The 14,911-nt window shown below is 67.1% G+C and overlaps 1 protein-coding gene across 1 annotated transcript; it reads right to left on the bottom strand.

The window, feature by feature from the left end:
* Positions 1-322: 322 nt before the first annotated feature.
* HMX1 (H6 family homeobox 1) lies at positions 323-3,373 on the bottom strand. Its single transcript, XM_056133067.1, has 2 exons — positions 2,986-3,373; positions 323-999 (listed from the first exon to the last, which is right to left on the bottom strand). The coding sequence occupies exons 1-2, from the start codon at positions 3,371-3,373 to the stop codon at positions 323-325; spliced, it is 1,065 nt and encodes a 354-aa protein (XP_055989042.1).
* Positions 3,374-14,911: the final 11,538 nt, after the last annotated feature.

Genomic DNA, 14,911 nt, shown 5'->3' with positions numbered 1-14,911 from the left:
AAACAAGTAGTTTCCTTTAAAAAAAAAAAAAACAGTCTTCGAGGAGACTGGCGGGCAGGCGCCGCGAAGAGCCGACCTCCCCCACGCGGGAGCGGCCTCCGTGGGGCCTGGGTGCCTGCGGGAGGCTGAGGCCAGTCCTCACTGCGCTCCTGGGAGGGACGTGTCCGCGTTGGGGGCGGCACCCCGCGGCCCCAGCGCCGGCGTGTGGCTTTCGCTCCGCTGGGCTTGGCGTCCGAATCTGCTCCGGCCCCCGCCGCCGCCGCGCGCGCCCAGCGCCTCTCCGCGGGGGTCTCCGACGCGCCGCGCGCCCTTGCGCCGAGGCTCACACCAGGCCGGGCATCTGCGCCCGCAGGAAGGGCACGGAGGCGGCGGCCGGGAAGGCGGCCAGCGGATAAGCGAGGGCCCCGGAGAAGCCGAGCAGCGGCGCGGGCGGCGCGGGCGGCGCGGGCGGCGCGGGCGGCAGCTGGAAAGGCAGCGCGGCGGGCGGCGCGGCGGCGGCGGCGGCGGCGGCGGCGGCGGCGGCCGGCGGGCTCTCGTGGTAGAGCACGGGCACGCGCACCAGCCGCTGCGCGCCCAGGGGGGACAGGCTGGCCGCCTCCATCTCGGCCGCCAGCTGCCGCTTCCACTTGTTGCGGCGGTTCTGGAACCAGATCTTCACCTGCGTCTCGGTGAGCTGCAGCGAGGCGGCCAGGCCGGCGCGCTCGGCGCTGCTCAGGTAGCGCTTCAGGTCGAAGGTGGACTCCAGCTGGAAGACCTGGCTGCGGGAGAACACCGTGCGGGTTTTCTTCTTGCGGCCGCCGCCCGCGCCGCTGCCGCCGCGCGCCTCCCCGGCCGACGCGGGCTCCGCCGGTTCAGCCACCTCCTCCGCGCTGGCCGCAGGGCCGCGCGCCGCCAGTTCGGCCTCCTCCCGATGCGCCGCGGCCGGCCCCGGGCCCCGCGGCCAGGCGCCCTCCGGGTGGCCCATCTCCTCGCCCGTCTCCGGTGAGTCCCGGTCGCTGGCTGCAGGGGAGAGGAGAAAAGGGGACTCGGTGGGTTTCGGGCAGCCCTTCGGCACCCTGTCGTCACCCACTAAGGCTCCGGCCGGCTACTCACACTCAGAGCCGGCAGAGTGGAGGCGACCCCGCAAAGAAGCAGGGCCGCCCGGACACAGCGCTCCGGGGACCTCGGGGTGCCCTTGGAAGCGGGGAATGGGCCTTTCCCAGAAACAGGCACCCCAAAAAAGCGGGGGCGCCCAGACCCCAACTGCCGACACAAAGTGCCTCTCCCCGCTCGCTCTTTCCACAGCGCGTGCCCAGCCCGCTTGCGTTGGGCTGCAAGTCCAGGAGAAGGAACGAACCGAATCTGGGACCTAGAATGGCCCGAGGGAAACTCCAGCGCGCTGGCCCCAGCTGTGACCGGCCGGCGGCAATGACTGCGCGACCCTGGAGTTCTACCTCCCGCGCTGCCAAATCATACAAAGCAGCATGCTGACGGGGGACTGGGGACTCGGTCCCTGTTCCTGCCCGGCCGCAGACCACCCCAAACCCTGTGAGGCTTGAAGCTCAGCCTGGGCTGTGGGGGACCAGAGTTTGCTCTGCTGCTGACGCAGAGGCGCTGCCAGTGAGGGCTGGAGGCGAGTTGGGTCCAGTGCAGGGTCAGGGCGCCTGGTGGCCTCCCAAGCCATTAAGGAGCAGGTCACGGGCAGGTGGGACACCCCACAATCCCAGATGCTGTCTGCATGGGTGCTAGGGTGGCTGAGGGTTCTGGCAGCTCCCCGTAGGCTGACACTGGGGAACCGCGGCCACATCCCTGCAGGTCTCCTGGAGGGACCAGGTGTACCCAGGACCAAATGAGGGGTGCCCCTGTGCCCCCCTGGAAGTACAAGCACTGCCACCAAGCGCCCAGTGCAGCTCCGAAGGTGAATCGGGAAACCAGGTCACCAACCCGCACTGAACGAAAAATAATGCAGGCCTCTTTCAACGTTGTGGGGGTGGGGAGTGGGGGGTGGTGGTTGGGCACCCCCCACAGAGGACACACATCTCATCCTCGGAGCCCCTTCTCAGAAACACCCCCTCCCTCCCCCGTTTGTCATTCGATTGCAGGGAAGCGAGGTCGAGGTCGAGCTCAAGTTTACGGGAAGGGGGTTGTGGCAGGAGTTTCTGGAAGTGTCTCTGACAGGGTCCCCTGGCAGGGGTGCTCCCACACTGGGAGGGGGTTCGCCAGGGGATGGGAAGAATGAAAGCCCCTGCCCACACCCCAGCACACTCCCGCACCGCACGGAGAAGGGGGAGAGGTGGCCAGAGGCCCCGCAAGACCCAGGGACCCCAGAGTGTGTTGGGGGACAAAGCCTGACAGAGCGGGATGGTTCCCTGAGCTCCCTCCCTGGATGCCCTCTCCAAAGAGGGGCCCCAAATGGTGCAGGGGAGCAGAACTAGGGGGGCCTGGACCGATGAGGGGGATTCTGAGTTTAGAACCGCATACACACACCACCCCCCTCAGCGGGAACAAAGGCTGGGAGGGGGAGGGGCAGCAAGAAAAACGGACCCCAGGGCACAGAGAGGGGCCTGGGCCCAGGCTGGTTCGCAGCAGGAAGGGAAGGAGACTTGGGGTCTCAGAAGCTGGGGTCCACAGAGCCCCTCAGCCCCGCCGGCCCCTCTCAGAGGCTCCCTCTTCCGGGGGCACCCATGTACCTGCCCTCCCAACCTCTCTCCTCCCCCACCCAATTCTTCCTCGTCCTCCTTCAGCTCTCACCCCACCTGTCCCCATCCTGTCTCTCCGCGCACCCCTGCGCCTTCCTTTCTTTCCCCGACGTCACTGGCCCGAGACAGCCCCCACCCCTGCCGAGCATAGCCTGGAGCCTCGGACCCAGGTGGCGCGGCATCCCTGTGCGCTCAGCGAGCCTCCACGTCCGCCCCCGCCCCAGAGCCTGCCGCCCGGGCCGAGGAAGGGGTCCAGAAAGCAGGGCGCGCGCCCCGGCTCCCGACGCAGCCCTCGCGCCGCACTCACGGTCAGGACTCAGGCCGCCGCCGTAGCCGCCGGGCGCCCGCAGGTACCAGCTGGCCGCGCCGCTGCAGCCCAGCGCGTAGGGCGGCCCGGGCCCGGGGGGCGGCCGGGGCCCCAGGCCCAGCGCGCCGGGCCCGAGTAGCGCCCGCGCCCGCGCCTCCCCGCCGGGCCCCGCGCCCGCTCGCAGCCGCCGCCGCTGCAGCCGCCGCCGCCGCGCCGGCCCCGCGTGCTCGTCCTCCGGGTCGTCGTCGTCGTCGTCGTCGTCATCCTTGCGGCCGCCCCGCGCCGCGCGCCCCGCGCCCTTGGCTTCGGCCGCCAGCAGGTTCTCGATGAGGAAGGAGGAGGCGCGACCCGGCGTGGCGCGCCCGGGCTCGGTCAGCTCGTCCGGCATCGCGGCGTTGGGTCCGTCGGGCGCGGCCGGGCGCTGCAGGGCGGGCACCGGCCGGGACACGGGTGCGCGAGGCCGGAGCCGCCGCCCGGAGCGCTGGCGTCGGGGCCCGCGGGGCAGCGCCGGAGCGGGTGCGCCCAGCCGGCCGGGCCGCCGCCTCGCTCGCCTCTCGCGTCCCCGAGCCGGTCGCCGCCCGGGCCGCCCCGCGGGGGGCGGGGACGCGCGGGGAGGGGCCGACAGGGGCGGGGCGCGCGGGCCCCGGCTCAGCCCCCGGAGCCGCGGCGGCCCGGGGCGCGGCCACCGCCCGCAGGAGCCGCGGGAAGCCCGCGCGCTGGCGATCGCGGGGCCGAGGACGGGCGGCCCGGCCGGGGTGGCGGCGGCTGCGGCCCCGGGACCCGCCCCCCGGCCCGCGGCGGGAGGGGCTGGCGGGGCCTCCTATTGGCTGCGAGGCCCGAAGAGGAGCCGTCTGGCCAATCAGCGCCCGGCAAGGTCCCGTAATTACCACGGCGCGCGGAGTGTGGGACCCAGCGCCAGGGACTGCGCGCGCGTGGCCTGTGCGTGTGGTGTGCGGCAGTGAGCGAAAATCTTGGCTCTTCCTGCAAAAGACTGAAGCACAGGATTAAAGGAGTAAAGCACAGGAGTAAAGCAATCCAGGTGTCCGTGGCGTTTTTTTGTTTTGTTTTGTTTTTTTCACCAAAAGAAACACGAATCGGCCAAAGCAGTGTCAGGCCCCCCGGTTCAGACTGAGTGTAAGAAAATCCGTCCTCCCGCCCCACAGCGCGCAGTTCGCGCTCTGGAGCCCCTGGGAGACACCAGGCTCTTAGAAGGGGCCGGAACTCACTGCCCCGACCGCAGAGTTTGGGGGGACAGCGCTATCCCTGCTGGCCACTTTGTTTCTAAAGCGGGGAAGTGCCTCCGATTTCCGCAGCAGCGACCGCGGGGACCGAAGTGCATTCGCCGTCGCCTCGGAGACTGGCCACTCAGGAGGGGTTCCTGGCCCGCCGCCGCAGGGAGCAGAGGCCCCCGGTCCCTGGGTGGGATCGCGGTGTGCAGGCACCGCGGAGCGCGATGTGGTGAGAGCATCATCCAGCCTCCCGCGGCCGGCCTCGTCCAAGCAAGAGCCGCGGATCCTGGTCCTAGGTCGCGGGCGCCTTGCTCCCGCCGGGAACCGGGAACCGTCACCTCCTCTTCCAGACAGACCTGCAGAGCCCGGAAGGAGTCCCAGGAGGAGAGCCAGCTGGCGGGCCTGGAATCCGCTCCCGGAGGCTCGGGGAGAGAGGGGAAGAGTGGAGATGCTGGACCCTGGGGAAGGCAGCTCCAGACCCAAAGGCCCCGTTTCCAGGGGGTCCCTGCGCATGCAGGCAGCCATGCCCCTACCCTGTGCCACTGCCCTGGTTGCTGAGAGTCTGTGCCTGCCCGTGGGGGCCTTCCAGGCTGCAGAGGCCCAGGCCTGCCTCCCATGGTTTGGACCTGTCCTGTACCAGGAGGCAAGGACCCTGGGGCTGGGGTTTTCCTTTCTGATGTAGCTTCCAGGACTTCTGTCTCCCGGAGTGACCAGGGAAGAGCCTCAGAGGCACAGACTCCCGCAGGGGCTGGACCAAGGGGAGAGGGGATGGAAGCTCGGGCACAGGCTGTCAAAGGCAGGCAGGGGTGCTTCTGGCACATGGGGAAAATGAGGACAGAGGGCGCCCAAAGAGACAAGGACTGTGGGGAAGGGTGTCCAAGCCCACCTGTGAACAAGCATATTGGGGGGGATGCTGACCTATTCTCTACGCCCTCCAGAGTGCAGCTTTGTCCCTGTGCAGCTCCTGCTCCAAACCCGAGCCCCGAGCCCTGAGCACTGAGCCCTGAGCCCTGAGCCCTGCATTCTCTCCCTGAAAGCCCTGGGTGCTGCAGGCCACAGTCCAGGCCTCTGTGGGGAGCCCTCAGAGGGTGCTTGAGCCAGTCCTGACAGGGCAGACCCTGCCCCACAGCTGGGCTCCAGCTGGGACCCACCACTGCGATGCCAGATGAGCTGACCAATGCCGGACGAGCCCGCCCGCCCGGGTGCCCCACACCGGGTCGCGCCTCCTCCTTCCTCATTGAGGAAGTCGGGACTGGAGCAGGCACTCAAGCTGAGCACTGCCTGAGCACTGCTCGGGGAGTGGTGTGGGGGCCAGGAGGTGCAAGGAGCTGCTCCCCTGCTCCCCATCTGCCACTGAGGCCCCAGTGCTCCTGTCTTTGTCCCCTCAGCTCCCTTGAAACATTGGAAAGAGCAGGACAAATCCCACAGCTCCCAGCTTCACTCCTGGAGGCAGGGAGAGGAAGGATGGGCAGATGGAGGCAGGGAGGAGGGAGAAGAGGGAGGCAGGGGAGGGTAGGGAGGGGAGAGTCAGAGGGTGGAGGAAGGAAGGAGAGGGTTGGCAGGGGGAGAGGGAAGGGGAGAAGATCGAGGGGAGAGTTAGAGGGTGGAGAGAAGAAGGGAGGGGAGTGGGGGGGCCACAGCCCTGTAGGTCCCTCTGGGACAGGGTCCACCCCATCCCTTCCAGCTTCCGGGGCCCCAGGAGTGCCTGGCTAAGGTCACTCCAAGTTCCCTCTGTGCTAACCGGGCATGTCCCCAGCTCTGTGCCACATTTCCCTGCTGCATGCCCTCCTGCAGGCCCCTCGCCCTGCCTGTGAGGGCAGACCCCTCACAGGCCCCTCCTGCCAGCACCCCCATCTGGGCCGCTCCACCAGCAAAGACCCCTCCGGCCTGGACAAGTGCCCAGGCCACCCTGGCACAGGGAGCGGGTCCGGCTGCTTGCATGCCCCGCAGAGGGCCCAGGGAGGATGGTGGGGAGGATGGAGCAGCGGAGCCCCATGCCCGCCCAGCTAGCCCTTGAAGAGGGTCTGAATCACCCCGCAGCGCTCTCAGGACAGCTTGTGCCAGCGGCTCTGGGGAAGGACGGGAAAGGCCAGGGCCTTTGCCAGCCAGCCCCGCACGGTGGGCTCTGCGCTGGCGCGCCCCCGTGAGACCATCTCGGGAACGGACGCTTAGAGCAGAAACAGACCGGCCTGGGACTGCCCAGCCTCTTCCAGCTTCCTGGGAGGGCGTCCCCAACCCTTACCGCATCCCGAGGGGCGGGGCGTGGGGAGGCTCACGCCCACCCAAGTGTTCTCTTCACTTAGGATAATGGGGGACATGGTGGTCACCTCCTAGCAACTCCAGCTCCCTCCCCAGCGCAGACCAGCATTTTTTCCCTCTCTCCACCCAGCTGGAGCACTCCTCTTCCAGACAGCCCTCCTTGACTGCTGCCCACACTCACCCTGTGTACAGACAGCTCCCCAAAGCAGCTGCCTGGAGAGGCAGATGCTGAGACAAGATGCTAAGATGCTTTGACCAACATAACGAGTTGGTGACCCTCCTCCTCCTCCTCCTCCTCCTCCTCCTCCTCCTCCACCACCACCACCAGGGCAGTGCTCTGAGGAATTTGTGAGCCTGGGCATAGACTGGGGCTTCTTTATGCAAAGCCCCAGCTGCAGAGCCCAATTTGTGCTGTGACTACACATTTTGGGGGTCACACCCGGGCGGTATCAGGACTGACTCCTGGCTCTGTGCTCAGGCATCACTCCAGGTGGGGCCCAGGGGACCATATGGTGCACCTAGGATCAAACCCCAGGTCAGCTGCGCGCAAAGCCAGCACCTTACCTGTTGTACACATGCATTTCTGCACCAGCCCGAGCTACACTTTTAAACCTGGACACGAGGAGGGGGGCAGAAGGGACTCAGGAGAGGTAGCAGTGTGTGGGGTACCTCCTCTGGGTACAGGGAGGGGCTGGACCTGAGCCTGATTCACCTGGGGGTGAGGCCTCAGTGCCCTGGCCCACAGACGCCCCTAGACAGGTGCCTAGGGAAGATGCTGACTTGCTGACATTCACAAGGGGCTCCCACTCCGAACCCCAAAGATGCCCTGCCCTCCCCATCACCACCTCCAGGACTGAGCCCCCTTGCAGGGGTGAGGGCCAGGGAGAGACTCTGCACGGGCCCTCTCCCCAGGATCCCCTCTTCCTTGGCTCCAGCCCCTCCTCCACACCCAGCGGATCCTCTGTGGTTTAGGAATCTCCCCGGACAAGCACCTTCCATGTTGGTTCCAAGTTAGGGGTACGGGGTCCACACCAGGGCACCACGACTCCCTCGAGGGAGACAGGGACTGCACAGGCAGACAGGGACGAGTGGAGGCTGCCCAGCTCTGGTCTCCACCTGCTGCGGGTGATCCTGCTTGCCCCCAACCCCCCAGGTGCAGTGAGGGCCTTCAGGACCGTCCTCCCCAGCACTACCCTTCCCCTCCGAGTGCAGGGAGGGGAGGGAGGCCGCAGACTCGGGCCTCCCCCTTCCTGGGGACTCCCGTTCCTGAGTTTTGGCGCCGCCTCTGGGGCCTGTTACACTTACTAGGGTTAAAAGCCACACCTGGGGGGGGGGCTCCCCCTGCAGATCTGGGGTCAAAACCAGAGCTCTGGGGTGCATAGTGGCCTCCCGGGTCCACCCAGGCCTTTCTGACCACAGCCCAGCACCCCCTGCCGCACGACTAAAGTCTAGCTAGGTGCAGAAGCAGGCAGTAGTGGGCACTGGGCGACCGTGTGAAGGCCCCTCGAAGTCCGGTTAGTGTGGAGCGCCCAGACCCCGGCCAGAGGTGGCTCCACCCCTCTGTCAGGGTGCTGGCCGCCAGCGGGGACCCGCGACGCCCATGCTCCCAACCAAAACCTCAGCATCTCACCTGGACCTCACCTGGTAGCGTTGCCCGGGTGGCATTAGTGAGCGCTGCCTCTGCGGACCCCAAAAAGGAGCCCCGCGCTCCCCCCTCTGCCCGGCGGGCAGCTGTCCGCGCGACTGAGGCTGGCCTCCTGATCAAACCCTCGCCAGGCCCCCATCCGCGCCCTGACCACCCCCTCGCCAAGGCCCCGATGCGCTCCCTGACCCCCGAGACCGCGATCCGCACCCGGCTGTCCGCGAGGCCCCTTCTGCCCGGCCCGCGCCCCGCCAGGCCTTGCTCCCTGCGCTCCTGGCAGCTAGACCCGCGCCTCCGCCGAGCTTCTGCCCCCAGGAACTAGCTCCCCGCCCCCCAGCCGGCGATGGGCGCGGACTCGCCCCAAATGGGAACGCGGAATCTCCCAGCCCCACTCCCGCGGCGTCTGAGTATGTGACCCCGCCACCCTGCGCTGCCAGCGGGACGGCGGGGTGGGAGGCGGTGTCCTGGCTGGCGGGTGACCAAAACCCTCCTCCTTCCGCCCCGCCAGCCTTAGGAGCCTGGTGCGCAGGGGGCCTCGACCACCTGCAGCCCCGGCCCGGGGACAATGCCCCGCCCCTTCAGGCCCGCCCCGCCCCAGGTGGCGCCCCGCCCCGTGCATGCCCGCCGTCGGGTAACGCCCCACGTACGCTCCCAGCGTGCAGGCCCCGCTGCTCCCCAACCACTTTGCTTTGTTTTGTGTTTTTTTTGTGGGGGGCTCACACCCGGCGATGCACAGAGGTTTCTCCTGGCTCTTCGGTCAGGAATCACCCCTGGCGGTGCTCAGGGGACCATATGGGATGCTGGGAACTGAACCCGGGTTGGCCGCGTGCAAGGCAAACGCCCGGCCCGCTGTGCTCTTGCTCCAGCCCCTCCCTGCCCACTCTGACCCCCGATATCCAAGAGGGGTTCCTGCTGCATGGGACAGCGGGCGCGGAGGTCGCTCCCCGAGGCCCCGCGACGCTGCTCCCCGAGGTAGCCCCTCGAATTCCCCGGAGCAGCAGGGCTTCAGCTTGGAGAACGTGCCCAGTCGTGCGCCCCGTGGCCGAGCGCAGTCCAGACTGTGCCTGCCCGCTCCCCGGGGCCAGCCACCTGCGCCCCGCTCCCTGCTAGAGGACTGGGGGTCGTTCCGCAGGTCGTAGCCGCCTCCGCCAACGGGGCGAGCTCTCCTGGATGTCTGCACCCGGCGCGGGTGTCCGGCGCGCAGGAGGCGAGGGTGCAGGAGCCCGTGGTGGCCGTCTCCTCCGCTCCCTCCCTCACCTGGGGTGGGGTGGGTCGCCGCGGGGCCGCCGCCGCCGCCCCCTGCTGGCGGGTCTCTGCACTAGCGCGCCCGGGGCCGCAGAGCCGGCGGGCGCCCGTTCCGCAAGACGAGCCTCAAATCCATCCCATTGATTTCAGGCCGAGAGCGCCTGCATTAGGCCGGGGTCGCGCGGGGGGGCAGCTGCTTTCGGTGGAAACGAGTCCGGGAAACAAGTGGCGCGGGTCCTCCTGGCCAAGTGCCCTAGCTCAGAGACAGGTCCACAGCCGTGCGGGGGTGGGGGCGTGGAGAGCCCTCCAGGAGTCCGGGCCCCTGAGATCATTTCCAGCCCTGGACGGGTGAGCGTTACCGGGGAAACTGGGGGCTGTAAATCACCTCCCCGAGGGGTCTGGATTATTTCAGATGAGCACTTTTGGGATAGTTTACCCAGAAATGTGCAGGGAGGGGGTCTGCGGCGTTCAGTGAGTTCTGTGTTCTCCACAAAGGCGGCCCTGCTGACCCTTCCCTCCCCTACTGACCCTTCGCTCCTGCTCCTCCCCTCTTGGCCCTCCCTCCTCCCCTCCCTTCAGGCCCCTTGCCTTCACTCCTACCTCTCTCCCCCTTCTTTTCTCCTCCCCTCCCTCTCCCTCTCGCCTCGCCTCATCTTCTCCCTTTTCCTCCTCCCCCGAGTCTTTTTTGGGGGGCCACACGCACCCCTGTGGGAGCCACCCCCTCGTTCCCTCAGAGGGTGGGGCTCCCCAAGGAGGTCCCCAGAGCTCTCTGTCAGAAGTTAATTTGGGAATGGGGCCACACCTGGTGGTGTTCAGGACTTAGTCCTGGCTCTGTGCTCAGGCGTCATCCAAGGGGGGCTGGGGACCATGAGGCCCCATTTGTGGTGCCCTGGATGGGGCCTGGGTCAGCTGGTGCAAGGCCAGCGCCTTCCCTGAGTTCTTCTCCCCCCTTCATCTCTCCATCCCTCGGTCCCTCCTTCCTTCTTACCCCTCCTCTTCCCTCTTTCCCTCTCCTCCCTCCTCCTCTTATTCCATTCCCTCCTCTTCTTTCTGGAATCTTCCCTGAGTGCTTGGACTGTGTGGACCCCAAGTTTCTGGAAATCCACAACGCTCAGGGCTTGAGAGATCCTGCGGGGATGCGGTAGTCCCCCCCTCCTCTGCAGCCCCGCTGGGGTGCCTGCACCAGCCTGCCCAGCCCTGGCCCTGGGTCACCTGGGCCACCTTCGGCCCACCCTCCGTGCTAACCACGCTCCGACACTTCCAGCACCTTCCAGCAAGAGGCACTTGGCTTCGGCTCAGATGTCGGAATCCAGAGGAGGGACACAGCGGCTTCCGGCACTGGGGTGCTGGGGCCGCGGGAATCCAGGAGACAGCCTCCGGTGCACCTGGGAGTGCTGGGTGCCTGCCCGGGTTTGGTTTCCCAGGAAAATGCCCAGGGGCTGGGGGCACCCCAGGAGCTGCTGGCCGCACTTCAGACCAAGGAGACCCACTTCTGTCCCGAGCAGCCCAGTGACCCTGAGCCCACAGGAGCCCAGTGACCGAGAGCGGGATACGGGAGTGTCGGCGGGGAGGGGTCCAGGCAGTGATGGGTGGTCCGTGACCTGTCCCTCGTCCTAGGGCCTGTGGAGAACCCCCACCCTGGCACCCTGCCCCAGTTCCCAGTTCCAGAGTGCACGCATGGCAGCGTGGGCTTCAGGCGATGGCAGGAGGCCCGAGGACCTCGGCCCTGCCCGGGAATCACCTGTGAGGGTGAAGGACAGGCCGTGCCCCCAGTTGACTTGTACCATGATTTCCCCAGCCCTAAGAGTGGGTGTGTGGGGTGGGGCGGGGTGCGGTGGGGACCGTGGGCAGTCCGGTGACAGGCGCTGCTCTCCCTCCTGAGATGACCTGATGGGGACTCAAGTGTGCCCGTGGACAGAGCCTGCCCCTTGGGAAGACCCACCCATGGGCAGAGCCTGCACCCGTGGGCGGAGTTTGTTCCCATGGGCGGAGCCTGTCCCCATGGGCGAGCTACTCCCGCAGGACAGGTGCAGGAAGGGCCGCTGTGGCCCTGAGCATCACTGGGGCTCTCCGGGGCCACCCCACGGGCAGGGCACTGGCCCCTACAGACCCTCCGCCTTACTGGTAGCTGGGCCACTTGGAATTCTAGTTCAGAGACGTGCCTTATGGGCACAGAGCCCTAGCCCTGACCCCAGCCATGCCCCCCTCGGGCGTCCTCTTGTGTCCACATGTGTGTCCACCGCTGGGTGCTCAGGCCCGGTTCGGGTCCAGGTTCCCAACTCGGGTGGAGGGTCTGCAGGGGTCTCCGGGATCAGCGCTGGTTCTTTGATGCCTGCGGAGTGGCGGGAGCAGGGTGGCTGACTGGGGCATCTACACGGGCAGTATGTCTACACCCGCATCAAATCTATACCCAAAGCACGTCTACACCCGCAGCACGTCTACACCCGCGTATATCTACACCCGCTCATATCTACACCCACAGCACAACTATACCTGCAGCAAGTCTATACCTGCAGTATGCCTACACCTGCCCCAGGCCCTGGGTGCAGCTGGAAGTGGGTCCCAGGAAACAGCCCAGTCATGCCCATCACTCCCGCCCTCCTGCCAGGACCAGTGGCGGTGGGAGAGATCCCCTGGGCTCTCACCCTGAGCACAGAGCCAGGAGAGCCCCCTGGGCCCGCCTGGACATCCCCCAATAAACACCTGCTAATAGACCTCAGAGGGGCTTGTTGGCCTCTGGGGTCCATGGGGCTGCCGAAGCCACCAGGCAGTATGGGACCAGCACACAGGGTGAGGAAGGGGGTGCTACTCAGGGCCGTGGGTGTTCAGGGCTGTGGTGCTGCTCAGGGCTGTGGGTGCTCAGGGCTGTGGGTGCTCAGGGCTGTGGGTGCTCCAGGCTGTGGGTGCTCAGGGCTGTGGGTGCTCCAGGCTGTGGGTGCTCAGGGCTGTGGGTGCTCCTCAGGGCTGGGTGCTCAGGGCCGTGGGTGCTGCTCAGGGCTGTGAGTGCTCAGGGCTGGGTGCTGCTCAGGGCTGGGTGCTCAGGGCTGTGGGTGCTGCTCAGGGCCGTGGGTGATCAGGGCTGGGTGCTGCTCAGGGCTGTGAGTGCTCAGGGCTGGGTGCTGCTCAGGGCTGTAGGTGCTGCTCAGGGCTATGGGTACTGCTCAGGGATGAGTGCTCAGGGCTGTGGGTGCTCAGGGCCATGAGTGCTCAGGGCTGTGGGTTCTCCAGGCTGTGGGTGCTTAGGGCTGTGGGTGCTGCTCAGGGATGAGTGCTCAGGGCTGTGGGTGCTCAGGGCTGTGGGTGTTGCTCAGGGCCATGGGTGCTCAGGGCTGTGGGTTCTCCAGGCTGTGGGTGCTCAGGGCTGTGGGTGCTGCTCAGTGCTGGATGCTCAGGGCCGTGGGTGCTGCTCAGGGCTGTGGGTGCTCCAGGCTGGGTGCTGCTCAGGGCTGTAGGTGCTGCTTAGGTCTATGGGTGCTGCTCAAGCTGGGTGCTTAGGGCTGTGGGTGCTCAGAGCTGTGGGTGCTCAGGGTTGCGTGCTGCTCAGGACTGTGGGTGCTCAGGGCTGTGGGTGCTCAGGGCTGGGTGCTACTCAGGGCTGGGTGCTCAAGGCTGTGTGTGCTGCTCAGGGCTGTGGGTGCTCAGGGCTGTGGGTGTTCAGGGCTGGGTGCTGCTCAGGACTGTGGGTACTCAGGGTTGTGGGTGCTGCTCAGGGATGGGTGCTCAGGGCTGGGTGATGCTCGGGGCTACGGGAGAGTGGACAGTGGGCTCTCAGCTGAGCCCCAACACCTGTGCAGGCGGCTGGGGGCGGTGCCCGCCACCACCTCAGACAGCCCAGCCTGAAGCGTCTCTGCAGTGAGTGAGAAAGTGCAGATTCGGGTCTGGACAGACATCAAAGCGCCTCAGCCCGGGCCACCTGAGCCTGGGGGGCTGCACGGGATGGTGGGGCTATCCTGGAGCCAGGCTGGGGTTTGCGGCTGCCCCAGATGAGTTGCAAGGGAGAGGGGAAGGGAGGGGAGAGGAGGGCAGGAGGGCAGCAGCTGGGGACAGCCTGGTGGAAACTGAGGTTCTCCTGGCAGTGAGTCTTGGGGGGCTGCATGGAGGAGGCAGTGCTGCACAGAGGGTCCCAGTCCCCACTTCCACAGCAGCTCTCATTGCCCTTCTTCCCACCTAGACACCCCACCTCCTGAGTGGATGAAGGCAGCACTGGGGCTCTGCCCGGGTGTTTCGGGCAGTAGCCACTGGCTGGCATGAGCTGATGGCAGGTGGGGTCCAGCACTCACAGCCCATCCACTGCCACCACAGCTCCCCTCCTGCCACCCTGCCAGTCCCTGGAACCCACAAGGGTCCGAAATGCCTTTGCGGACTGGAGCCGACTGAGCCCTGGGGGTGCTGCCACCTCCCAGCCCCGCGGCCCCCACCCCCTCCCGTTCAGGGCTCAGGCCCCTCCACGCTGGCCCCGTGCCTGCTCCCTCCAAGTGCACTGCCTGTGGGCAGCGGGTACGTACAGGCCGTGTGGGGGACCTGGCAGAGCCTCACAGTGCAGAAGGTTCTAGAAGGTGGCACTGCCTGCTTCTGGGAGGCCAGGCCCGGGGGTGCTCCCTGCTGCAGCCCCGCGGGGAGTCTGTTCCCCATTAATGGGGGAGCTGACAGGACCTTGAAGATAGCCCGTGATCTCACCGGGGGCTCGCCCCCGCAGCCTGAAGCCATCTTCATTCCTGGCGGTTTCTGCCTGCCTCACAGCCCCTCCGGCTTGGCCTGGAGCAGATGCGCAGCAGCCCCCGTCCTCCCCTCCCCCTCCCCTTCCTTCTTCCTCCCCTCCTCCTCCTCCTCCTCCTCCCTCCCCTCCTTCCTCCCCTCCTCCTCCTCTTCCTCCTCCTCCTCCTCCTCCTTCCTCCTCCCCTCTTCCCTTTCCCTCTTCCCCGCTCCTCTGCTCCTTCCCCCCTCCTATTCCTCCCCTTTCTTTCCCCTCCTCTTCTCCCTTCCCCTCCCCTTCCTCCCCACACTCTTCCCTCCTGTCCAGGGCACCTCGTGCCAGCTTCTGGGCACCTCTCTCGTAGGTAGGCAGGGCCGGGTGGGGGGGCTGTGCCGATCACTCTCCGTGGCAGCCTGAGCAGCAGATCCCACAGAGGAATCATTTTCTATTTCTGCACCGAGCTGTCAGCTTAATGGGTGTAAGTGGCTGCCAGGGCGCCGTGCCAGGGAGGACGGGGCTCACAAAGCCACACACTCGCTCCCATCAATGCACTGGCCTTTCGTGCCCCCCAAGAAATCCATCGTCCACCGCACCGAGTTTCCCAATCTTCCTGCCAGATCTTGGCTCTGACGGTCAGGGTGTGAGCCTGACCCTGACAGTGATGGGGCCAGCGGGGAAGTGACCACATGTGCAGGGGCGGGAGTGTTTCCCAGGGCACCCCAGAGCGCAAGTGCCCTGTCCTGCCCTCAGATGTGTGTGCTGAGGGGAAGGGTTGTCCCCGGATTCCCGGAGAGGAGCAGGTGTGTAGGACGACCTGGCCAGAGGGGTGTCACCTGAGCCAGATGGCATGGTGTCCTT

This window comes from Sorex fumeus, unplaced genomic scaffold, assembly GCF_029834395.1.
Source record: "Sorex fumeus unplaced genomic scaffold, SorFum_2.1 ptg000095l, whole genome shotgun sequence".
Classification (NCBI taxonomy): Eukaryota; Metazoa; Chordata; class Mammalia; order Eulipotyphla; family Soricidae; genus Sorex; species Sorex fumeus.
The sequence above is the reverse complement of the archived record's forward strand: the minus strand, read 5'-3'. Positions and strand labels throughout refer to the sequence as shown.

Coding starts and splice junctions, on each gene's coding strand:
- HMX1 (XM_056133067.1), bottom strand. CDS start 3,373: ATGCCGGACGAGCTGACCGAGCCCGGGCGCGCCACGCCGGGTCGCGCC. Junction 1,000..2,985: donor CGGCGGCCTGAGTCCTGACC/GTGAGTGCGGCG, acceptor TCTCCCCTGCAG/CCAGCGACCGGGACTCACCG.